The sequence below is a fragment of the Mchenga conophoros genome, linkage group LG23 (genome assembly GCF_057382185.1).
Source record: "Mchenga conophoros isolate Kocher_MC1m ecotype Shallow Benthic linkage group LG23, M_conophoros_male_GT1.1, whole genome shotgun sequence".
NCBI lineage: Eukaryota > Metazoa > Chordata > Actinopteri > Cichliformes > Cichlidae > Mchenga > Mchenga conophoros.
The window spans coordinates 19796766-19821916 of record NC_140547.1 but is presented as its reverse complement, the minus strand read 5'-3'; the positions used below and the strand labels follow the sequence as shown (position 1 = coordinate 19821916).

General features: G+C 41.9%; 2 protein-coding genes across 3 annotated transcripts; both read right to left on the bottom strand.

Annotated features, from left to right (window-relative positions):
* Positions 1 to 2569: 2569 nt before the first annotated feature.
* On the bottom strand, positions 2570 to 9594 carry LOC146547106 (coagulation factor X-like). Of its 2 annotated transcripts, XM_085263607.1 has the most exons (7): positions 9468 to 9594; positions 8078 to 8242; positions 6831 to 6962; positions 6403 to 6683; positions 6094 to 6211; positions 5277 to 5464; positions 2570 to 3413 (listed from the first exon to the last, which is right to left on the bottom strand). In XM_085263607.1, exons 1-7 carry the CDS (start codon positions 9547 to 9549, stop codon positions 3006 to 3008), a joined length of 1374 nt encoding a protein of 457 aa, XP_085119733.1. In that variant the 5' UTR covers positions 9550 to 9594; the 3' UTR covers positions 2570 to 3005. The 2 variants fall into 2 exon arrangements, with proteins under 2 accessions (XP_085119733.1, XP_085119734.1); XM_085263608.1 differs by lacking the exon at positions 8078 to 8242 and having other exon boundaries at positions 9468 to 9568.
* Positions 9595 to 10171: 577 nt separating this feature from the next.
* On the bottom strand, positions 10172 to 23281 carry f10 (coagulation factor X). Its single transcript, XM_085264595.1, has 9 exons — positions 23141 to 23281; positions 15243 to 15403; positions 15019 to 15043; positions 14730 to 14843; positions 13641 to 13772; positions 13200 to 13489; positions 12789 to 12906; positions 12090 to 12277; positions 10172 to 11186 (listed from the first exon to the last, which is right to left on the bottom strand). The coding sequence occupies exons 1-9, from the start codon at positions 23199 to 23201 to the stop codon at positions 10764 to 10766; spliced, it is 1512 nt and encodes a 503-aa protein (XP_085120721.1). The 5' UTR covers positions 23202 to 23281; the 3' UTR covers positions 10172 to 10763.
* Positions 23282 to 25151: the final 1870 nt, after the last annotated feature.

Genomic DNA, 25151 nt, shown 5'->3' with positions numbered 1-25151 from the left:
AAACTAAGATGTCAGTCTGGTCCCAGGTCATTTTACTGGTGTGCTTTTTTATGTACAGATAAATATCCAGTCATTATAAAACTATTTGTTTTTTTTATTCACATGATTCTCTAAAGAGTTAAAAGACAGCACAAGTTTCACTAAACGCTCTGTTCTTGACGTGGACTCTGGCCTTTCTGTTCAAACCACACAAAACAAACTAAAGGTCCGACCTCTGAACGATCAACAGGTCTGTTTGCCTGAGGTAAACGAGGATAGATTTCATCACAAATGTTTATCATCTAGTATATCTGGTACATCTGGTAATAAGTTTATAAGGGTTACAACTTAAAATTTTATTCAAGAAAATAACAGTTTTCCTCAGCAAAAACACCAATGTTATCGAAAATAAACTAGCTTTTTATGACATTTGCAACTTCATTTTCCTCCAGCAGAGTCACTGGAGAGATCTTTAAATTTCTATTTAGGACATAACAGTTAAGTTTAAGCAATTTGATCTTGTTACTTACCATCTAGTAATGCTTGTTTTGTTAGAGTAGTGATTACTTGAAACGTAAAAACATGTATCAGTTCAATTCTGTTTATCTTTATAGTGCAAAATCCCAACAGTTATCGCAAGGCACTAGTAAGGTAAAGACCAGACCCTACAATAACACAGAGAAAACCCAACATTTCAAAAGCCTCCTTTAAGCAAACACTTGGCAACAGTGGAAAGGAAAAACTCTCTTTTAACAGGAGGAAAACATCTGTTTAACCAGTTGGGCATGAGAGGAGGGAGACAGAACAAAAAGAAACACTAAGGTAGAAAGCCAGAGTTTAAGAATAACTAATGATTAAATGCAAAGTGTATAATGTGCAAAATGAGTGAAAATGATGAGTGAAGAAAAAATAGTGCATCATAGGAAGCCCCCAGCTCACTCAGGGTCACCCGATCCAACCATAACCTTCGTCAAATACTAAAGTTTTAAGCCTAATCTTTAAAATAGAGATAGTGTCTGTCTCCTGAATCCAAACTGGAAGCTGTTCCACGGAAGAGGGGCCTAAAAACTGAAGACCCTGCCTCCATTTATATTTTTAAATATCCCAGGGACCACAAGTAAGCATGCAGTCTGCTATCTAGGTGCTTTAATGGAGTGATAGGGTGCTATGAGGTAATTAAGATAAGATGGGGCCTGAACTGATGAGCTAGTTCTCCAAAAGTTGATTCTGGTCATCTGGATGTATTTTCAGTGGAAGAACCATTTCATCACTCATCCAAGTGACTTCTTCAGTCTCAGCTGACTGCAGGCTGAAATCACAGCATTGTAAGATGGCAAAAGATGTACCCTTAGGCCCCCTCCTCGATTCAGAGATAGTCTTTCCCTTTTCTTTCGCCATCTTACAATGCTGTGATTGCAGCCATTCCCCAACTCTCTGTGAATGGTACTCATGGCCATTGATCAGTGGTTGTTGATCAATGGTCATGAGAATTTGTATAATTATGATGAAGGAACTAACCTCCCAGCTCATTGTTCTCTCACTGGTTCTCTCATTATGCAAATGTACTGTTTATAAGATTTGGGGAAACCTGTAGTCAGCTGAGACTGAAGAAGTCACTTGGATGAGTGACAAAACGTTTCTCCTACTGAAAACACTACATCCAGATCAACAGAATCAACTTTTGGAAATTTACTTACCTGGATGATTGAGCATGGATCAAGATGATCAGCTAGTTTTTCAGCATTACTCTGAGACACGATGTTTTTAATTTTAGAGATGTTGCGCAAATGAAAGAAAGCAGCCCGACATTTTTGTTCAATATGCGCTTTTAAGAACATATTCTGATCAAAAACAACTCCAAGATTCCTCACAGTGTAACTGGAGGCCAAGGTAATTCCATTCAGAGTAAGTATCTGAGGACATATCATATTTCTAATATTTATACAGTTACCTCAGTTTCATTTGAATTTAGAAGCAGAAAAATGAGGTCATTCAGTAACTAATTTTTGTGTGTTATCTGGCTTCGTGGATAGTTGAGTATCATCTGCATAACAGTGAAAATGTATGCTATGCCTTCTAATGATATTTCCTAAGAGGGAGCATGTATAATGTGAAAAGAACTGGTTCTACCACGGAACCCTGTGGAACTCCATAATTATCCTCAGTGTGTTAAGAGGACTCTTCATTTACATGAAAAAAAAATGAATGAGATGAGTCCACTGTCAGAGGCCATAGAGTTTTGTAACAAGTCACCAAAGCTGTTTCTTTACTCTGAAACCTGACCGAAACTCTTCAGATAAACTCTTTCTCTACAGAAGATTTTTTGTGCTGTTTTATAACAAGTCTTTCAAGATGTTTGGAGATGAAAGGAAGGTTGGAAAATAGCCCATAATTATGTAGGACAGCCAGATCTTTTTTGTTTGCTTTACTCAGAAAAACAAAAAGAAACAAAAAGTGTGATTTTAAGAGGACATCACACTTCAAACTATTGCTATATTATTGTTACATTGCTGGAAGTTTTTTCAAATTCAGCTCAAAAGCTCATTTCTGTCAGCAACTCATAAAGAATACATGGACACAGACATGCTTTCCATTCTCACTTTAATCATACTGACCAACAAAATTATTAAATCAAGTTTCAGTGGATATGGCATGTTAGTGACAGTTTGTCCCTTTAATGGAATCAGTCTGAACAGAAAGAGTTAAACAGGAATCTGTGAAAAAACTGGAACATCAAACGGAGATCAAGACCATACAAAGCCAAAAGTGAGGGAAGGTTGGACAGAAATTCATCTCAAGTCATGAATTTGAAACAAAAACAAAATATTGATGATACATAAACCAAATTAAAAATATAAAAGTTCCAGGAGTAGTACCCTGAGGAACCTCATAAACAATTATTGACTCTAATTCTCTCTGTCACAGGTGGGACTTGTAGCTCTTTTCTTACAAGGATAAACATTGTTTCTCTGAAGGGATTACATGAGAGGCATAACTGTGAGTGTTGGTGGATGTTTACACATGTTTTACAGATAAAGCCTTTTTATTGCAAGATGCTGACTGCTGCCATTTGTGCCACTGTGCACCAGCTTCTTGATACCCTCATGGATCCATCGAATGTACCTGGACACCTGGGTGTAGAAGTTATACTTGCCCTTGCGTCCGCAGCCTTCGCCCCAACTCACAATGCCAGTGATGAAGTGGGTGTCATTATAACGTGTGATGTGTGGCCCACCGCCATCACCTTGGCAAGCATCCCTAGATTTGTAGCCAGCACAGAACATGCCATTAGTGACTAGAAACCGAGTGGACTTGATGCAGGTTTGACGGTCCACATGGGTTACAATGAGGCGCTTCATGATCATGGATGGAATCTGAGCCTCCCCAAGACGTCCAAAACCACTGACCACAGCTACTGGCTCCCGCATCAGGACCTGAGATTAAAGGTAACAAATTTATCCAGAGTGGCAGCTGTCTGTTTCTGATCCTGCATTTCTTTTATTTTGTCATGTAAACATGGCATAACTACAGCTATGTAGTAACTACAGGTCTTCAACTGGAGTAGACACCCAGATAATTAAATGTTTAAGCTTAATTTGTGGAAAACACAAAGGCCTTCTTTTAAGGTAGATAAAATAGAGCGACTGCTCTAGCTTGTGGGAAAGTCAACCCTCAAAGTATTTGACCATTGGCCAAGAAGAAATCAGATTTAGGAACCAACTACTTACAGATGTGGGATTTGCACTGTAGCATTTAAAGATTCTGTGGTGTTTCAAAGGTGCAACATACAATAAATGACATGTTTATATTCAACTGTTTGCCCGTCCCTGATTTTTTTTATTTATTGTTGGATCTTGTGTAGCACTTCTTGTGAGGGTGATATATAAACTAAATTTTACTTACTGACTTTTTTTTTAAAACCTTCTTGCACATTTGTCACATTCACATGTTTTAGATCATCAAGCAAATGTTAATATTAGTCAGATAGTTTTTAAATGATGATTTCATTTAAGAGAGTAGAAAAAAGCTATCCCAACCAATCTGACTCCCAAATGAATAACTGGATGTTCCATCCTTGGCAGCAAGAACTGTGAACAAACATTTGTGAAAAATGACAAAGGAGTTTTTCATATCACTGTGGAGAAATATTGTGTCACTCTTCTTTGCAGAATGGTTTTCAATCGCAAAGACTCAATTTATCTCAGATCTGGTGTCCACAATTACCCACAAGAATTAAAAAAAAAAAAAAAAAGGTTTTTAACCCTTTCATGCATAGTGGTCACTACAGCGGACAACTATTCAAAGGCTGTTTTCTTGCATTTGTGTCAGTGTTCATGGTATACTTGCACTTAAAACATTACATTGGACACTGATGTGTCACTCCATACCCTGCCACCCACTGGTCCCTTAATGTTACTATAGATGTATGACGTGTTTCACTGAAATCATTGTTATTTAACCCTGTCATGCATGAATTATGACAACTTTGATCAGGATTTTTTTCTCAAGTGTTTTTATTCATCTTTTCATGGCTAAAGATAAATACTTAAGAAAAAAAAATCCAGATTGCGCTTGTCATAATTAATGCATGAAAGGTTAATCATGTTATCAGTCCATGTATAATGCTGGAGCAGTACCTGCACTAAGTATGTGTGATGATTTTGGGGGCATTTTTTACTGACAAAGTTTCAGCCATTAAGTCTTGTCTTGTTATCTATTGCCTCAGACCACGTTGTTCCTCTGACAAACTTTGATAAATTAACATTAGAAGCAATCTGAGCACTCCACCCTTTACATTGATGGGAAGGAGGTAGAAAGGGTAGAAAGGTTTACCCAATTACCCCAGAGACTGCTAGTAAACTACTACCGCTCCACCATCTAGAGCCTTCTGACCTACTGCTGTACACGCTGGTTTAACTGCTGTACTGTGGGGGACAAGAGGAAACTGCAGCGGCCGGCGGGTGGTGAGGGCAGCAGAGCAGGCAATTGGCACTTCACTAACCCCCCTCAGGGAAAATTATACTGGCAGATTTCAGTAGAAATCCAGTATCATCATCAAGGACTCCTCGCACCCTGGACACAGTGTTACTGTGCAGATACTTTCGTTATTGCGTATTACACACATTCACTGAGTAGGTGCCCTTAAACTTACGTCTATTTATATCTTCTTCTCATATCCTAAAACAATCTCAATGTAAATCTACATGATGCCAACAGAGATAACACAAACTGTGTTTCATCGTCTTGTAACAGTGACAATAAAGATCTATTCTATTGACACTAGCTTAAAGTTTCACCTTTTTGGCAAAGTCTTGCTCAGGAATGCAGACTGGCAGGATGAACCTCGTGAACTTGATAGGTGTAGCCAGTTTGATGAGTGCAATGTCATTATCGTAGGTTTGCTCATTGTAGTTTCTGTGGGCGAGGACTGCTTCCACTTTGTGGTCAACTTCAGTACCTTCATTCACTGACCTGTCAAACTCACCTGAGTGCAGAGAAACAAACAAAACACTTTAATTACAACAGTCAAAACAAAAATGAATACATATATGACACCTACAAATCTGTGGTCACATCTGTAATCTGTTTTTCCGAATTTACTGATGTAATAGTATTTTGCCAGAAGGGGGACGTAGCATTGAGTGCGATAGGCTGCTGCAATGCTCCCATACTTCAGACAAGGAAAATTCTCCAGACAGAAAAGCCGATATCATAAAGCATGTAATAGACGCCCCAGTCCATCGTGTCCAGCCTGGTTCTGCCAGAAGTTTCTTCCTGTTAAAAGGGAGTTTTTCCTTCTCAGTGTCGCCAAAGTGCTTGCTCAGGGGGTCATATGATTGTTGGGTTTTTCTATGTATGCATTATTGTAGGGTCTGCCTTACAATATAAAGCGTCTTGAGGTGACTGTTGTTGTGATTTGGCGCTGCATAAATAAACTTGAATTGAATTGGACCTGTGCCAAAGAAATTACAGAAAATATTTATATAAAAGATTTATAAATTCTTATTAGGCAGACAGTCATCATTAAAATAAAACTTAAGCAGGTATTTTTGAATCTGAATGTGATGACCTAGAATTGTATGTGAAGGTTTGTAATTGGCTCATCAGACCTACCGAGCCTGACGTTGAAGTCATCTGACTGGTTTACACAGCTGGCAGCTGTCAGGATGATGTTTTCATTGAGTATTGTTCCTCCACAAAGAACTATTTCATTTTCATTGAAAAGGAGGGCCTAAGATATGAAAACAAACCATGCAAAATGAGACTGTTAAACCTGTCCAGAGTTGGAAGATGTGTGAGGATGACAAGCAATTCTATGAACTCTGTTAAAAAACAAAAAACTCACTTGAGAGTGATAGTCTGTATCTGATCAATGTTTTTAATGCAGCTTCATGTTGTGGGTATGTTCATGTGTGTCTCTACCTGCCATGGACATTCTCCTGGTGGGCAATACCCTGACTGGCGATATGACTCATCTTCTATTTCAGACTCAATCAGACTTTCCAAAGTTGTCCAGGTCTTTGCTGGAATTTGGGTTCTGTTTTCAGCCACTAAATCGGACATTAAATCAGCATCCTGGATCGGCTCTGTGGAGTTTACACTGGTGTTAAGTGCAGTTATATTCCCCTCCATTGTTTTTGTCTGATGGTCCCTCAAAACTGTCTGCAGCCCTTTGGGGAGGATGAAACCACATCTGATGGTCTCTGCAAGAGTTTTATATAAATTAGACGTTGGATTTTGTCACCAGAAAGTTTAGTTTCACTTTTTATAGTTTCTAATGTCTGATCTGTGATGTATTTCACTGCTCTGCTATCAGAGTAAAAGACCAGGTAGATTCTTAAGACTCTCACCATTGAAATGGCAGGATTTTTTATCAGATGCCAGGAAGTACCCATCAGCACAGGAGCACTGAACACTTCCCTGGATCACATTGCAGAAATGTTCACAGCCGCCATTTTTGTTCTTACAGAGCTGAGGAAGAACTGCAAATACACAGACACTGTTAGGATTCTGCACTCCTCCTTGTGTGTGGCAGTTAAAGTGTTAACAATTCAGAGAGACTGTAGTTATGCTTAGCATCTGAACAAGCACCACATCACCAGTATCCCAGCTAGGATTAATCCTAGATACATATCTCTTTTCATGTACAATTTTCACCTATTTGAAAAACGTTACTGTGATTTCTGTCCAGTTTTGAAGACAGTTGGAGAAACTATACCAGAGCAAGGCTCTAGGCCCAGATAACATCAGCCCCAGTATTCTGAGGACCTGTGGTAGCTAAGTGTGTTACCGAGTCAAATTTATAACCTGAGACTGAAGCAGCAGGAAACAAATCCCATGTGATTCCTGTACTGAAGGAGCTTGTACTCTTTGTTATTTTGGGTCCTTTACCTTACAATATAAAGTGCATTGAGGCAACTGATGTTGCTATTTGGTACTATATGAATTGAAAGAAAAAAAGAAAAATTGGTACTGTCAGAGCTATCATGAAGGTAAGACTAGTCTAAACATCTGTTGACCCTCTGCAGTTTGTATACAGATCCAGTCAGATTGTCTGTCTGGTTGACGCTATCTACGCAAGTATTAATTGTATAAATGATGACTGTTACATGCGTATATTTGTTGTTTAAAATCCACGTTTTATAATTTAGTAATTAAATTACTTGGAACAAACAAAACTCTGGAGTTTACCACTTGGAAAGCTTATCGTTTTAGTTTAGTTTTAGGTTTGTTTTTCTTCATTTCTTTTCATTTGGCTTCTTATTTTTCTTTTCATTAATTAAGCAGATGTAGCTGAACATATAGTAGCTAATGTGAAATAAAACTCACCAGAGTAAACAGCCCAGAAGGTTTTGTACACACAAAAAAACAACAGTTAGAATTCAGGAGTCATTAAACAGGACTCTTTATTGTTTTTTCTGGGTTTTTTTCTAACATTTAAATGTAAAAAAAAAAAAAACTAATCTAATAACAAACATAAAAGCTCAGACTTGAGTCTGCAACTGAATTTCTAACTGTGTATCACGCACTCTAGTGGAATCTAAGAATGAAAATGCAGGTGTAGAAATGAGCTGAGTAGCTCCTTTTTAAATTTAACCAACTGTCTTCTGGGTGTCTTCAAAGTACTCGCGAGCCTCTTCAAAGTCGCACTGTTCCTCGTAGCACTCCCGCTCCAGGTTCCCCTGTCTGAACTCTTCCATAAATGTATTGGCCCGTTTGGGCCGCAGGAACACGGTGTTGGCCTCGGGAGCTGAACGAAACACTAAAAACACAAAAGTGTGAATTTACAGGTTGTTTCCTGTGGCACATTTAGTCACAACTGGAAGAACTGAGCAACTGAAAAACTGGAGGCTCTGCCATGTTAGGTTAACACATAATGAATAACTAAAACTAACTGAAGTGTTAAAAAGTTAACAGAGGATAAAAAATTAAATAATCAGTCATTTAATTTCTACTGGTGCTTTGACAGCTTTGATTATAGCTGTTATATATTCATTTTTGTCTACAGTACTTTTTCAAAAATCTTAAGCCACGCCTCTGCTTACCCACCAATGGCTCTGTCCTCCACTGCAAGATAACAATCTGCAACTCACCTTGACCTGTGCGGTCCCCAGTCATCCTCCTAGCCTCCCCATGGTATCATACAAACTCTAATAAAAGACTTAAAGCAAACCATTCCCTTTGGTCCAAGTTTGGCTTTTGCTCTTGAGACAGTTTATCAACAGTTGCACTGTTTAGTGGCATGACATGATCTATAGAAAATGCCAAAGATAACACAGTTTGACAGACATAAAATAGTATTATAGCACCAATGAGGTGATTCCCAAACAGCTATTAGCTCTTCAAATGTATTCTTAAAAAATGAAGACTGAACAGTGAAGGCCCAAATAAGATGTGGCAAATTTTAAAGAAATTACAAGAAAGCTGCCCAAGAGAGTTCAGACTGTGCTGAAGAATTTTACAATTCATAAAACGTGTGTTTGCACATGTAAATAAATTTGCTTACAAAGTGTAAAGAAATGAGCAGAAGTCTTTTTTGCACATTAGTGTACAAATTCATGAAGTCACTGTTTAAATGTGATTTGAATTAAGAAGATTAGACGTCATGATGTTAATGGATTAATTTATACTTTTAGTATAATTTAAATAAAATTTAATAATTGAATTTAATAACTATTTAATCATTATGTTTAAGGCTGCATTGGAGGTTACAATTTTTGTGTGTAATATTTTACTTAGCCATCCCCATTGTTTGTTTGTTTTTAACCACTAAGTTACTATAGAGATAATGATGCTATTTTGACACTGACTAAATATTGTCTGTTTGTTATAACCTATAACATTGGACACACAGCAATTTTTCTAATTATCACTACTGTAGTAACAGTAGCTGTAGTAACAGCAGGTTTTTATGCCACTTGAATATTTTTGTCAGTCAACTAAGGAACAACAATAACACAGCAACAGGTCAAAGGTCACTCTCTTACCTTTTCCTTGACTGAAGACCTGAAGGAAACATTGAAGAAGGCAGAACAGGAGAAGAGACGCAGACATGATGCTGACCGCCATGACACTGACTGCACTGCTGACACACACACACACGTCTGCACACACACACATACACACTAGTGACTCACAACAGCAGTATAAACCTCAGATATTGTATCATGTTTTTAACAGTCTGTTAAATGGAGTTCATTTATAACTGGCCTGAAATAAAGATGTCAGTCTGGTCCCAGGTTATTTTACTGGTGTGCATTTTTGTGTACATATAAACATCCAGTCCTTATAAAATTATTTGTTTTTTGACATTTTATTCACATGATTCTCTAAAGAGTTAAAAGACCACGCAGTTTCCCGTAAACGCTCTGTTCTTGAAGTGGACTCTGGCCTTTCCTTTAAAAACAAGCAAAACAAGCAGAACAAGCAGAAGGTCTCCATGTTTGTTTGTTTGAGGTAAACAAGGATAGATTTCATCACTGACATTTTTATATAACATTGAGTTTATCCAGATCAAGTAATAAGATGGTTCTTTAAAACCATTGTGCCACAAATTTTACATTTTCTTGAGCAAAAACACAATTTTGTAAAACAACTTTTTTCCAAACTGTCACTGGAGATTCTTCCACCTTTTGAATTACTATTATAAATACAAGCTATACTTATCATTAAATGACATCAGGCTTCAACATGTTCTTATAGTTTGCTTTTATTTGCTTCATGTTCAGTTTAAAAGCTTGTTTCTATCAGTGACTCATGAAGCATACATGGAACAAAACATTGAATTGCTGAGATTATGAAATGCATTCTGTTTAAAAAAAAATGTAATTATACTAAAAAAAATGTATTCAATCAAATTTCAGAGGATGTATCCTGTTTGAGATAGTATACATCTTTGATGGAAACAATCTCATGAGAAAGACTTACAGAAGAATCAGTGAACCAACCAGAACACGAAACATCTAAAGTGGAAATTAAGACCAAAATCAGAGCCCAGAGGAAATGATGGACTTGAATTGTTCAGAAATATGATGTCAGATGATTGCCCTGGAAAAATAAACATTAATACAAAATTAATGTTACATAAAATAAAATTAAAAATATAAAGGACCAAGAGTAGTACCCTGAGGAACCCCCAAATAATTACTGACTCTAATTCTGTTCGTCACAGGTAGGATTTGCAGCTCTTTGCAGCACTAGGATGAATAGGTTTCTCTGACTGTTCATTAGTGATTACATGAGTGGTGCAAAGTCTGGCCGATCTCTGCTCAGTGACAGATGTTTTACAGATAAAGCCTTGTTATTTGGGCATGGTTCCTCTTCATCCTGCTGCCGATCTTGTTTTTTTGGATCAGCGTCTTCATACCATCACGGATCCATTGAATGTACTTGGACACCTGGGTGTAAACACCATACTTGCCCTTGCGTGCACAGCCTTCACCCCAGCTCACGACGCCAGTGACAAAGTAGGTGTCACGGTAACGTGTGACATGAGGTCCGCCACTGTCACCTTGGCAGGCATCCTTGGCTATTGTGTCATAACCAGCACAAAACATACGCTGCGAGATACGTAAAGGAGTGGATTCGATGCAGGTTCGACGGTCCACATAAGGTACAGATAGGCGCTGCAAGATGCTGGATGGCTCCCGACCCTCGCCGAGACGTCCAAAACCGCTAACCATGCCATCCGGCTGCTGCATCAGGACCTGACAATAGAGGTAATCCATGTATGATTGTCATATAAACGTCACATAATCAAACAAATTTGGTAAATTCCTTTTTGGTTGTTTTTTCTTTTCTTTATGTTTCTTTCTTTCTTTTTTCTTTCTTTTTAAAAAAAATATGAACTAAAGATTAAGGCTGCATACACAAATGTTTTGCTCAACCAAACCTTTTTATAAGCTTCTCTGTTCAAGTATAAAATCTAGTTGTTTATCAATCGTCTGAAGTAATAGGAAAAAGTTTATTAAGCAAGATAAAACTTTTTGCTTTTACTAATTGCACCGTCACCTCAAAATTAGATTTTCCATTACATTTTGCATTATTGACATCAGGGGATTCTCAGAATTTTAGTGAGAAACAAAATAAAACTCATGTGGCACCAGCAGCAGTATCTGCATCCTCTTTGGCCTCATATGAGAAATCTATTATTAATCTAGGTGTGATGGATTCTCTAAAGCTCAATTCTCATGTGAACAGAGTGGTAAAACCCTGTTTTTTCCAGTTCTAGCTGTGGTTAAAAATTAAGCCTCCTTTGTCCAAACGTAACTTTGCTTTTATAACACCTTGTCTTAATCACCCAGGACTCGTTGCTCACCTACAGCTGATGCAAAATGCTGCAGCTCGCTTTTTATCTGCTGCAAGCAACATTATGTCAGTCCAATTTCACCTTCAGTTCACGGACTTCCAGTTCATTTACAAATCCAAGTCTCTTAATGATTGCACCCCCATTTTATCTATATCAGCTGCTACATCCATCTGTCCCACCTTGTTGTCTACGTCTCTATGCTCTCTTTTATGTTTGGTGTTACAACACTTTGGTCAGGCCTGTTATGTATAAATAAAAGTGATATGTAATGGTATAGTATGATATGATTTTAAAAATTCACCTTTTCAGCAAATTCTTGCTCAGGAATGCAGGCTGGCACAATGAACCTGCTGAATTTGATGGGTGTGGTTAATTTGATGAGTGCAATGTCATTGTGGTAGGTGTCTGCCTTGTACCCTCTGTGGGTGAGGATCGTGTCCACAATATGGTCAGCTTCAGTGCCCTCATTTACCAACCTGTCAAATTCACCTGAGTGCAGAGAAAAAGCAAAGATGTTCAGCGATGTTTTAATGAAAAATCATAGTAATTAAATTTTTTTACAGCATACAAAGCGCTTTGAAAACAGAACACTGTTAATCACGTCCCGATAAGGGACATGGCCTAAAACCTGTGCGTAACCAACAAAAAGTTCTAAACTGCACTATTTCTACCAACTTAAAAAATGCACATAATAACCTCAGCATTGGTAATGTTCTATATTAAAAAATTGTAAGTGATCATTATTTCTTTTTTACAGAAGTTGACAAAAGGGTATATCTGTACCATATCTCATACTTTGAAAAAAATACCCACATTAAAATCTGTTATAAAATTTATCATATTAAATATACAATTGAAAAATATGTCATATGGACCATAAAGTTAAGTTAAAGATCATAAATTAGATTTATTACTTCTTAATAGGCATAAAGACATTATTACCTTAATGTGATGAACTAGAATTATATACGCAGGTTTACAATTGGTTCATCAAACCTACCGAGCCTCACGTTGAAGTAACGTGACTGGTTCATGCAGTGGGCAGCAGTCAGGATGATGTATTGATTGAGTATTGTTCCTCCACAAAACCCAATATTATCTTCATTCACAAGGAGAGCCTATGAGGACAAAAACAGCCACCCACCCCCCCAAAAATGAAAAAAACATTTGAATTGACGATATAAAACCTGTGCAGAGGTCTAAGACATGTGAAAATGAAGTTTAATGCTATGAACTCTTAGGTGTCAGCTGAGTATTGATAATGCCTTCTAGATGTTTACCCTGAGGGAATCATGTGATCGATTGAAGGTGATAGTATGGGTTAGGGTTACTTTTTACTGAAACAGAAACTGTATCTGGCAGGTAAGTTCTTAAATTATAATCCCAAAACGTTTTGTGAAAGAGTCTCTACCTGCCATGGGCATTGTCCTGGTGGACAGTCCTCCCCGTTGACAATACGAGTCATTTTCGCCATTTCAGACTGAATCATCTTTTCCAAATTAGGATAATGTGCCACGTTTTGGCTTTTGTTCTCAGACACTGAGGACATTGGACCAGCATCCTGGACATAAGGCTGTGTTGTTAAGTTGATGTTGCCGGTGCTGTTAAACTTAGTTATGTTCCCCTCTGTTATGTTTTTCCTCTCATACCAGAAAACAGTCCGAACGGCTTTGCTGCTGATGGCACCACATTTGTACGTTTCTGAAAGAGTTTGTATGGTAATGAGAGGTTGAGTTTTGGGACCAGAAGATTTCAACATTATGGTTTCCAAAGTCTGATCTGTGATCTAGGTGCTCTTTTACTGTTCTGCCATCTGAGTAAAAGACTATTCACATTCTTAAGCCTCTCTCACCGTTGGAGTGGCAGGATTTGTCATCTGATGCCAGGAAGTATCCATCAGCACAGAAGCAATGAATTCTTCTCTGTATCACATCGCAGAAATGTTCACAACCACCATTTTTGTCCTCACAGAGCTGAGGAATAACTGCAAAGACACAGACACAGTTAAGATCGATGGTGCCACTGTTAAAAAAACAAAGTAGGTTTCTGAAAAAACTTTTACATCGTCACAGATGTGCATGGTTTACAATTTGGAATGGTTGAGATTATGCTTAACATCTGAACAATTGCCAAACTGCCAGTATCCTGGTTATATTCATATCTATCCCTTCATACAGAATGTTCATCTACCCAAAGTCTGTGATCCTATGTAAGGGTAGGAACATAGAATGACCATGAAATCGAGAGTTTGGCTTTTATGATCTTCACCAAAATAGAAAAGTATGGCATCCGCATCACTGTTGACGCTGCCTAAATCTGTGTCAGTTTCTCACTCCCCTCACTTGTGAACAAGAAGATACTTGAAATCCTCCACTTAGGGCAGTAACTTATCCCTTACCCAGAGTGGGTGTTCCTCCCTTTTTCAGCACCTCCTTTCATCAGCCAGAACACAGAAAAGTTGTTATGGATGGGTCCACAATAACAATGACCCAAAACATGCTGACAATGCAGAAAGTGGCCACAGGAACCCTGCGTCCATGAAACAGCTCATGTTGTAACAGGGTCTTTGGTTCCTTTTCTTCTGCAGATTTTTACTATTGTTTACCATCCTACCTCAAGAAAGGTCAGGCTATCCCAGGAAAACTAGCGAGAGGAGGCTCAGCCAGCCATGTTTTTGTCCCCACTGCTATCTATACTGAAGTAATATAACCTCCAGAAAGGTTAGAAAACTCCTTCTGAAATGAGCAGTTTTCCCTTTTTGTGGCAATAGTTTTTTTCAGATAAGATACTGAAAATGGATGGGAGCTTTCAAACATTAGCAAAACTTGACCAAAACTTAACCATTACTAACCTTACAGTATATCTACAAGATTGTATTATTGACCAGAATAAGTTAATATGTTTTTCTGAAAGGCAGTAAGTGAAATTTGAAGTTCTTCACCAATTTCACAGTTGAAGCCCTTGTACCCTTCTTGGCAGTAGCAAGCGTAGCTGCCAATTCCATCTTTGCATTGGCCGCCATTAACACAGGGTGATGATATACATGCATCTCCATCTGTGGGACATGAACAGCAGATTGAAGCAAGTGTTTGACTGTAGTGGTCAAAGTACAAGGTTACATTTTAGCAGCTGTCCTCTTTCAGTTGGTAATTGTACATATATTCTAATGTCCTTTCAGGGTATTATTTGTAAAGTTTCAGCATTTCTAAGATTTTAATACAAAAACTTACCAATATACTTGGCCCAGAATTCATCCTGAAAAAACACAAAAGAAAATTAAATTGCTCAAAAGATCTAAAAGCCAGATTTTCCATCACTAAATAATAGTTAATAATGGAAAATACCATAATTTAGACATATGATTCCTAATATTTACAATAATCTTTTCTAATATTTCCTAAAATTTTGTAATGTTTGAGTGCAAATTTAAATGTATTAAAATAAAGGTTAATACAGTTTTTTCTTTGTCTTCAAATATCTCTCGCGCCTCTTCCCAGCTACAGCGCTCCTCCACACATTCTCTTTCCATGTTGCCTTTTTTCCACTCCTCAAAAATGCTGTTAGCTCGTATCCTTCGATTCAGCACTTGATTGGCCACTTGGCTGTCTAAGAAGACTGAGAAAAAAAATGTAAAACATTAAATTAAACATCGGTATTTAATTTAATGATTTCGTTTTAGTGCATTTTGAAAAAGTCATGAAGCAACACTTGAAGTGCCAGAAACACTTCTTCTAATGTCCACTTGAGGCTGGCTCCTAAAGTGAATGAGTCCCCATAGACACCCATGTTAAAATGTCCATCTTTACAGTTAAAATAACATATTTACAGTCTGATACAAATAACTCCTTTCTATAGCTAATTTTGCCCTTCATAACAGCTGCACACTTCCTTAAGTTTAACATGTTAACATAAAAAAGACACTGACAGTCTGTTGCAGGGCAAACACAGAGAGACAGACAACCATTCGCACTCACATTCATGTCTATGGGCAGCCCGCCCCTTCTGGAATATTCTTAATGTAATTACCTAACACAGTGGTTCCCAACCTCTTTTTGTTCGGCCCCCCTTTGTTTTACAAAAAAAATGTTCGCGCCCCCCCCCCTCGCACGCGCACACACAAGCATGCACAAACACATCCTCCAACCACACACACACCCATACTTTGCTCCATTGCGGTTTATTTCACAGCTCAAACATTTAGTAAACAATTAAGCAAATACAAGTAATCTGCAATAAATTGCAGGTAGTAATAAAATAAACTACTCTCTTTTACGCTATGTCCGCAGCTGCACGAGTATTTTTGAAAACGCAGTTGTTTCGTCAACGGCGTTTCAAATCACCGAAAACTGAGATTTTTTTAAAACTCCTTGGAATACAGAGTTCGTTGCAACGTCAAAGGTATGTGCCTTTTTTCACGTCATGCTGTGCGCCACGTTATTGTTTACATGGGATGAATTGCAGAATGACAGATAGAGACAAAATACTGTTAATCTGACTAGGTCTGACCTAACAGATAATATGACTTGCTGTGTCTTAATGGTTCTTATACCATTTCCATTGTCTATTTTCTACGGATTATCTATAGCTGAAGCTATATAGCTATCTATCTAAATAGCTGAAACTCTGGAAACTCTGGAGCACAAAGGCATTCATAGGCATTCATGTACTGTTTCCCAGTAGAACACACCCAGAACACCTCACCCTCAGCTGACTCCTTCTGATGTGGAGGATTACCATCTGTAATTTGAGACCTGCCAAATGACTGAATTTCTTACCCTATGGCTAAGGCTGAGCACAGCCACTCTTTGGAGAAAACTAATTTCTGCAACTGTGATCTGTTGGCCATTACCCAGTGCTAGTGGCCATAGATGAGGTTGGGAAGTAGGCTGCTGGTAAATTGCTCTCTCTCACTGATGGACCAGTGTGGTGCAGGGTCAATGTCTCCTCCCCTCACATGTGACACTCCAACCTTTCATTGCAGAGGACTATGGCTTCAGATGTGGAAGTGCTGATTCTCATACTGTCACGGTTCTGGGTCCGTTGGACCCAGCAATTGAGTTTATTATGTTTTGGTTTACTTTTGCATCATGGATTATTCTTTGTTTCTCTGGTACTTTGTGTTTCAGTTATCTTGGTGTTTTGGATTGTTTTCTCATTCTCTTGTTGTGATGATGTTTATTATTAGAGTTTCATGTTTCTGTTTATCCATGTTTTAGGAATTGTGGTTTTGTGGAGGTAAGCATCAACGACACAGAGCTCTCAGTTCTCACTCCTTCTTTATTCGCCTCCAACATCAACTGCGCATATCGCGCCACAAAACACAGGAACACACTTCCTATACACTGGGTGTGAGTGGAGCCCTCTAGTGGTCCACCACACATGCCCCCCCGAACACCCAGCAGAACTAGTCCAGGACCCGGGGCTTAAGCAAACGGCCGGAACGGCTGAACTGGGGGGGTGGGGAACTGACAGAGGGCAACCCAGCCCGGGAGCGAGGCTGGCACTGGCGGTCAGAAAAACCTGCAGACGACTCGGACTCCGTTGATTTTGGGTCGCTCCTGGGGAAAAAAACAGAATCCATCAGCCCGGTGGCAGGTGGGCGGCCGCGGCGAGGGGCCTGGGCCGGGACCACCTGATCCTCTTGCAAAACGTGCAAGCTTAAGTCTGTCAACAGAGACAACTTCCTGCCGACCGCCAAAGTCCAAAATGAAATGTTTGTTGCCTGGTTTAAGAACCCTGTATGGCCCGTAATATGGTGGACGCAGTGGAGTCCTATGGGCATCGTGCCCGACGAAAACGAAACGAGCAGAGTCCAATGAACTCGGAACAAAAGTGTCAGGCAGGCAGTGGTGCACAGGACCAGGAACAGGAAATGAGTCTCTTGGGGGGCGAAAAGGCAACAAAGAGGTATCGAAACATGGGGGGGGGGGGCTCTCAGGTAAGAATTCCCCGGGGACCCGGAGAGGCTGGCCGAGGACCAGTTCAGCTGGGGAAGCCCCGAGTTCTTCTTTAACGCAATCCCAGCAAAACCCAGCAAAACCCACGGAAGATGGTCGACCCAGTCGCCACTTGTTAAGGAAGCACGGAGCGCGGCCTTAAGTGACCGGTGAAACCGTTCGCACATCCCATTAGCTTGAGGGTGGTATGCTGTGGTGCGGTGGACCTTGACTCCCAGGCTGTCAGCCATAGCAGACCAAAGCTCGGAAACAAACTGGGGGCCCCTGTCCGAGGTAATGTCAGCAGGGGGGCCGAAACGTGAAACCCACGTTGACAAAAATGCCCTGGCCACCGTCGCCGCTGCCGTGGACGCCAGGGGTACCACCTCCGGCCACCTGGTTGTGCGGTCCACCACAGTCAAAAGGTGCGTGAAACCCTGTAACTGCGGCAAGGGACCAACCAGGTCCACATGAACGTGATCGAAACGCCTACCCGGGACACGGAAAGGTTCGAGGGGTGCCTGTGTGTGCCGGTGGATTTTTGAGCGTTGGCATGGGACACAAACCGCTGCCCATCCTTTCACCGTCTTGCGAAGGCCCGGCCAAACAAACCTGGCGCTGACCAGCTTGACCGAGGCCCGGACGCCGGGATGAGAGAGGGCATGCACCGAGTCAAAACCACGACGACGCCACGAAAGGGGAACCACCAGGCGGGGGCGGCCGACATACCGATGCCGACATACACCGGAGAAACCAACATGTGTGAGAGACAGTCAGCGACGTGATTGGACTTACCAGCCACATGCTGAATGTCTGTGGTAAACTCAGAAATGGCCGCCAACTGGCGCTGCTGGCGTGCGCTTCATGGGTCAGAGACCTTGGACATCGCAAACGTCAAAGGTTTGTGGTCAACGTACGCAGTAAAGTTGCGACCCTCGAGGAAAAAACGAAAATGTCGTGTCGCGAGGTGCAGGGCCAGCAACTCCCTGTCAAAAACACTGTACTTGCGTTCAGCATCCCGGAGCGTATGACTGAAAAAGGCAAGCGGTTGCCAGAGACCTGAAACCCGCTGTTCCAACACCCCACCCACTGCCACGTCAGAGGCGTCGGTGGTCAACGCGATTTCCGCCGACGGAAGCGGGTGGGCCAGCAGGGCGGCGTCAGCCAGCGCAGACTTGGCTGCGGAAAACGCACGGACGCGTTCTGGCAGCCAGTCAACCGGATCTTTGGCTGTTTTACCTTTTAAGGCAGCATAGAGTGGCTGTAGCAGGTGGGCAGCTCTGGGGAGAAAGCGGTTGTAAAAATTTATCATCCCCAAGAACTCCTGCAACGCTTTAACCGACGTGGGACGCGGGAAAGCCGAAACGGCCTGGACTCTGTCGGGCAACGGAACCACACCTTCAGCGGAAATGCGGTGCCCGAGGAAATCCAGAACAGGCAACCCAAACTGGCACTTGGAAGGGTTGATGATCAGGCCGTGCGCTGCCAAACGCTGGAAAACCTGGCGCAGATGGGACTCGTGCTGGCTCGCTGAGCAGCTGGCCACCAATATATCGTCCAGATAAACAAAAACGAACAGCAGCCCACGCAAAACGGAGTCCATCAGCCGCTGAAAGGTCTGGGCGGCACCTTTCAGGCCAAACGGCATGCGCAAAAACTCGAACAAGCCGAACGGGAACCTGGTGATACCCCCGCACCAAGTCAATTTTAGAAAAAATCGACGTTCCAGCGAGAATGGCAAAAAAATCCTGAATGTGGGGGATGGGATAACGGTCATTCTCCGTGGCATTATTTAAACGGCGGAAATCTCCGCATGGCCGCCAACGACCGTCCGATTTGGGCACCATGTGAAGCGGAGAGGCCCATGCACTGTTCGAACGCTGTACAATGCCAAGGCGCTCCATGGCTGCAAACTCTTCCCGAGCGACGGACAGTTTCGCGGGGTTGAGGCGGCGCGCGCGCGAACACCGGGGGCCCGACCGTGGGAATATAATGCTCAACCCCATGCTTCGTTACCGTGCTAGAGAAATTAGGGACAGACAGCGATGGGAACTCTAAAAGCAAACGCTGAAAAGCATCCCTGGAGGTCACTACATTAGCCCGAATCAGGGGCTCAGCGGCCCGAGTAAAACAGGGTAGCGAAGAAAACGAGAGAGCATCGATTAAACGCCTGTTAGCAACATCGACAAGTAGTCCATGAGCACACAGGAAATCAGCACCCCAAATAGGTACAGAGCTAGCGGCAACAACAAAGTTCCACTGGAAATCCCGGCCATGAAAACAAACAGTCACCAACCTTTCCCCAAATGTTTTGATGGGAGAGCCATTAGCTGCAATGAGCTGCGGCCCACAGTTCGCTGCTAGTCCGTCGGCAGCGGTAGGGGGAAGGAGGCTCTTCTGGGAGCCGGAGTCCACGAGAAAACGTCTCCCGGAGCGAGAGTCCTCTATGAAGAGCAGCCTTTCTGTATTGCCAGCGGTCGCGGCTGCTACGGCGCGCTGGCGGGTCCATTTCCCTGGGCCCTGAAAGCGCAAGGCGGCAGGCAGCGACGCGCTCTGTCGCCAAAACGCTGATGGTAGAAACAGATGCTCTTTCCGCGGTGCCGGCGTGTAGCAATCCCTGCCGTCAGCAAGGGGGCGGATGCTCCGGGGGAGGCAGGTGGAGGCGTGGAAGGTGCCGCTGGCGTGTCCGTAGCCAGGGCGTGAACGTCGAAAGTGCGGCTAGCCAGGAGAATGCGATCCGCTTCTTCAGCCAGGGAGCGATAATCCTTCGCAGGCAGAAGCGGAGAGTTCGTGAGGACAGCTCTCACGGCGGCCGGTAGTTGGCGGAGGAAGAGGTGCACGAAGAGGAAACCACTGTCATCCGGCCCGAGCAACGATAGCATGTTCTCCATGAGCTCGAGCGCGGTAACACCACCCAAGCCTGACAGGTTGAGGAGCTTTTCGGCTCGTTCGGCGTCGGAGAGGGCATAGCGCCGAAGAAGCAGGTCTTTGAGGGCGGCGTATTTCCCTTGGGCGGGTGGGTCCCGGAGGAGCGCCATCGCGCGACGGGTGGCCAGCGGGTCGAGCGAGGCCACCACATGGTGATACTTCGTGTCGTCAGCTGAGATGCCGCGAAGGGCCTCCACGTGTACAAACCATGACGGGGGGTCATGGAGCCAAAAGTCCGGCAGTTTCAGCGCCACAGCGAACGTAGCTGCAACAGGAGGCGGAGGTCCGGCGGCCGCTGATGCATCCATAGCGGAGTCTGCGTTATCTACGGCCCGTTGCATGCTCGAGTCAGGGGTCACCAATGTGGAAGTAAGCATCAACGACACAGAGCTCTCAGTTCTCACTCCTTCTTTATTTGTCTCCAACATCAACTGCGCATATCGCGCCACAAAACACAGGAACACACTTCCTATACACTGGGTGTGAGTGGAGCCCTCTAGTGGTCCACCACAGTTTCATGTATTTTCTGTCCGTGTCTTTTAGTAGTGTTTCATGTTTCCTGTTTTATTGTGAAAGTCTTTGTCTTAGGTTAGTGTGTGCAGCTTTGTTTCCCCCTGTCTCGTTAGCCCTGATCTCTCCCAGCTGTGTCTCCCTCCTGTTGCCCATTCCCTCATTACTACCCTGTGTACATAAGCCCTGTGTTTTCCCATGCTCTGTGTCGTTTTGTACCCTCAGACCCTGCCTGTGTGTTCCAGTTAGTGTTTTCATGTTTGATTTCTGTTTTGTTGGTGCCAGCAATAAAGCTGTGGTTTTCAGTTATATTTCCGTTTCAGAGTCCTGCACTTGGATCCACATCTCCACCTCCCCGCACACAGAGCCCTGACACATACCCGCTGCTTCACAATCAACTGAAAACCACCTGATGAAGCCAACATAGGCTGCAAAAGCAGAGATGAGATTCTGAGACCAACAAAATGGAAGTTTACCGCCACCCGACTAAATCCACAAATTCTTTCCATTAAAACTACAAATATAATCATTGACAAAGGGTTTGCCTGGCAGAGTCCTACATGCGACGGGAATGAGTTTAAAGAGGCATTTTGGACTAAACTGCTGCAATGGTTATGCAGGGAACTGCTTTGTACCTCCTGTTGACAAACACACATTCACCAGCTGGGCTCACGTCCTCATTTTAGGTTTGACAGCGTTTTAGTAGATAAAGGTGAACTGCCTGGATGTGAATTGTGCTGTAGTTTGGGGAAGGCCTCGAAAGGGAATGGCAGCAGCTCCTAGCAGATCCCATCTTTCAAACCATCTGTCTTCTCTGTCCAAAATGTGAACATTGGCATCCTCAAATGAGCGACCTTTGTCTTTTAGATGCAGATGGACCGCTAAGTGAACAAAGCCATCTATGTCCACTGTGAAAGACCATCTTTGAACAGAGGTGGTGGCTTACGACACCAACTGTCTGCCATTTATAATCCAGTCTTGAGATCCCTTCCCAGACGCCTTAACGCCCACTCACAGCCTGGGTCATCTGACCTCAGGAAATCACATCATAGGGTGGGGCCAGGTTTCCCAATGAGCTCACCTGAAATCTTGGCTGATTGTGACCCACACCCGTTTTCACACCTTGGCTCGTGTGATTAGGATCATTAGGAGGTCCATTGTCCCTCTTGGGGGACACTGCGAAAGGGCTTAAATCTGGGATTCTCCACCATTTGACCCTAGAACTGAAGAAGCTTCTTCAGGATGAGAGGCGAAACGTCTTGTAGCAACTTAAAGAAGTCCAGACACTTTTCTTTCCAGGCTCCTTAGACCATAATACCAAAAAGTCAAAACTTTAAAAGTGAACTTCAATCCATTTATGTGATAGAAGCTATATTTATCTTTTATATACAGCTAGTCTTCAAAACCCTAAAGACCAGATAAACACATATCTTAAATGTGGTGTAAAGAAGCAGTAAAATGGTACAAATATGGTAATTAACCATACTAGCATAACAACAAACTAGCATAACAGCTAAAATGCTTGTGCTGCAGCAAAATGTCCAGAAACCAATAAGTGATGTCATAGTGGCTATGTGCAGGTTCCGTATAGGCATCTTCTTACCCTTTCTTTTTTGTTTTTGCTTTATTTAGTATTTTCACAAATAAATCAGAAGTTTTTATATTGTTATTTATACAATTATTGTTCAAAAGTCCATTTTCAATGATAAAGAAAATTATGATGATTTAGTAGAGTATTTCCCGTGTGGCATGCATGCTGCTGTCATGCTGACATCACACACAACACACCAAACACACGGGGTGGGGTCACGTGTCACCTGCCATCTGTCAATCACCCTCACCCACAACACCCCCTCTAAAAAACCCAATGCATTCAACATAGTGGTATTTCTTTCTCTCTCAGCTTAAACACCATATTCTTCCCCACTTCTATGATGTGTCATTGTTAAAAGCTAAACATACAGTTTTATAAACATACCATGAGCAGCAGCCAGATGAAAGAACAGGAGTCCCAGGGACAGACGTATACACCAGAACATGGTCCTAGATGTTTATGAGATCAGCCTGGAAAACCCTCTGTGTTGAGTGGAGTAATGGAGTCTGAATGTAGAGATAAGATAGCCGAGAGGAGGGGAGGTGTAGAGGGTAACGACCTCTATGGAGAGGGAGGGGGACGGAGTGTTTAAACTGACTGATTGGGCTAGTTGGGTTTTAACTGAGTCATCAAAACTTCAAGGGAGAACTGCAAGTCCCAGATAGCACTGCTGAAAGTAAAATCCTCCAATCATGGAGGTTGCCCCTCTGGCAACCACGCCAAAGAATGTTTAGTATGACTTCCAGCATGAAATTTATCATGACACAGCCAATCAGATTTTAAAGAGCTCCTGTTATGCTTATGCCCAGTTTTGTATGTTTTTTTATGGGACTAGATAATACATAATGGATAACACAAAGCTATCATTATCCTCACTACATGTGCGCTTTCCTCTAATTGGCTAACTACTGGAAGCAAATAGATGGGCAGGAAGGAGTCATTGTCAGCTGCATAGTCTGTAGTAAGTGGAGTTGCTGTGCCTATAATAAATAAACATATAAGGAGCACCAAAGTTTCACATGTGAGTACTTTATAATTTAGTGCTTTGGTTTGTGGCTTGATCTCCAAACTGTATGTCAACACATCCTTAGCAAGATACTTAACCCCAGTTGGCCCCAGATCCATCAGACCCCATCCATCAGAGTGTGAATGCATGAATTTCAGTCCTTAGGCATAGTAAAAAGCAATTGTGTGAATGTAGCAGTAACAAAGTGCTTTGAGTACTCAAATTGAGCAAAAAAAAAAAAGTACCAGTCAAGTCAAGCACCAACATGGTTGAAAAAGACTTTGCTGTGAACAGGATCAGGCCAGGTCAAAGGTTTTAGTCTGTTGAACCTTAACCGTCTGTGAAGGTTCTCATTCATCCAGGTCATCATAGTCTAAGGAGCTTGCAAAGAAAAGTGTCTGGACTTCTTTAAGTTGCTTGAAGACATTTCACCTCTCATCCTGAAGAAGCTTCTCGGATGAGAGGTGAGATGTCTTCAAGCAACTTAAAGTCCAGACACTTTTCTTTGCAAGCTCCTTAGACTTGAACCTTAACCCTTGCTGTACTGACCGTCATGGATATATGAAATACAGAAAAAGGCAATGGCATCATCAGAACAGCTGCTCGGGTGGTGCTGTCTACATCCAAAGGTCTTCCAAAATCCAGTATTAAAAAGTTGAAGCTTTTTTGACAACATAAAAGACTGGATCAGTGCACGTCATAGAGGACACAACAGGAGGTCTCATAAAGACCCAGCTTTAAGACTATATCCACATCTGTACACCAACACCAAAATGCTGTTTCTTTGGAGTAAGCCAAAAAAATTTTGGAGTATTGTGTGGACTCCTGTCCCAATGGGTGAAGTGGTTGTTTATCTATTGCAAAATGAGACAGTCAAGCTGCACGTGCTGCTTTTCATGAAACACAGAAAGGAGAGAAGACAAGAGAACCAACAGATTGTCAGAGATAAAAACAAGAGAAGCTGGTGAACTGTGAGCTGTCATGCTAATCATTATACTCTGGAAGTAAAGTAGTATCTGTTGCAGCTGTTGAGCTCTGTTCCCCTACTATGTGTAGTTACATTTCTGGTAAGAGCAAGTATAAGCAACTACGTGAGGTGTAAAACTATGTTGTAGATTTAACCAAGGATTTATAAAACATAAGGGGATTCATAGGGAAGCAAGTTGTCAGCCACAAGGTAGCCATGCTGGTAAATCCTTCATTCAGAAAGTCACGAAACTAGAGACCAATACCATAAACTCAACAGGAAAGTGCACACTGAGCTCAGAAGATAAGTGATCCGCAGGCTCGTGTTCTTGTGTTCTTATAGACTTCCATACTGTCAGAACCTGAGGGGTTGTTTACTGCTGGTCATTAGAAAAAATGCAGGTTTATTTTGTCGTAATCATC

Excerpts from the sequence above, each read along its gene's own strand:
- f10 (XM_085264595.1), bottom strand. The coding sequence starts at position 23,201 with ATGTTCTGGTGTATACGTCTGTCCCTGGGACTCCTGTTCTTTCATCTG. Across the intron at positions 14,844-15,018 it reads ATTCTGGGCCAAGTATATTG|ATGGAGATGCATGTATATCA; the intron begins GTAAGTTTTTGT and ends CATGTCCCACAG. Across the intron at positions 11,187-12,089 it reads AGCAAGAATTTGCTGAAAAG|GTCCTGATGCAGCAGCCGGA; the intron begins GTGAATTTTTAA and ends CTCTATTGTCAG.
- LOC146547106 (XM_085263607.1), bottom strand. The coding sequence starts at position 9,549 with ATGGCGGTCAGCATCATGTCTGCGTCTCTTCTCCTGTTCTGCCTTCTT. Across the intron at positions 6,684-6,830 it reads AAAATCCTGCCATTTCAATG|AGACCATCAGATGTGGTTTC; the intron begins GTGAGAGTCTTA and ends AAACTCTTGCAG. Across the intron at positions 5,465-6,093 it reads TGACTTCAACGTCAGGCTCG|GTGAGTTTGACAGGTCAGTG; the intron begins GTAGGTCTGATG and ends CTCTGCACTCAG.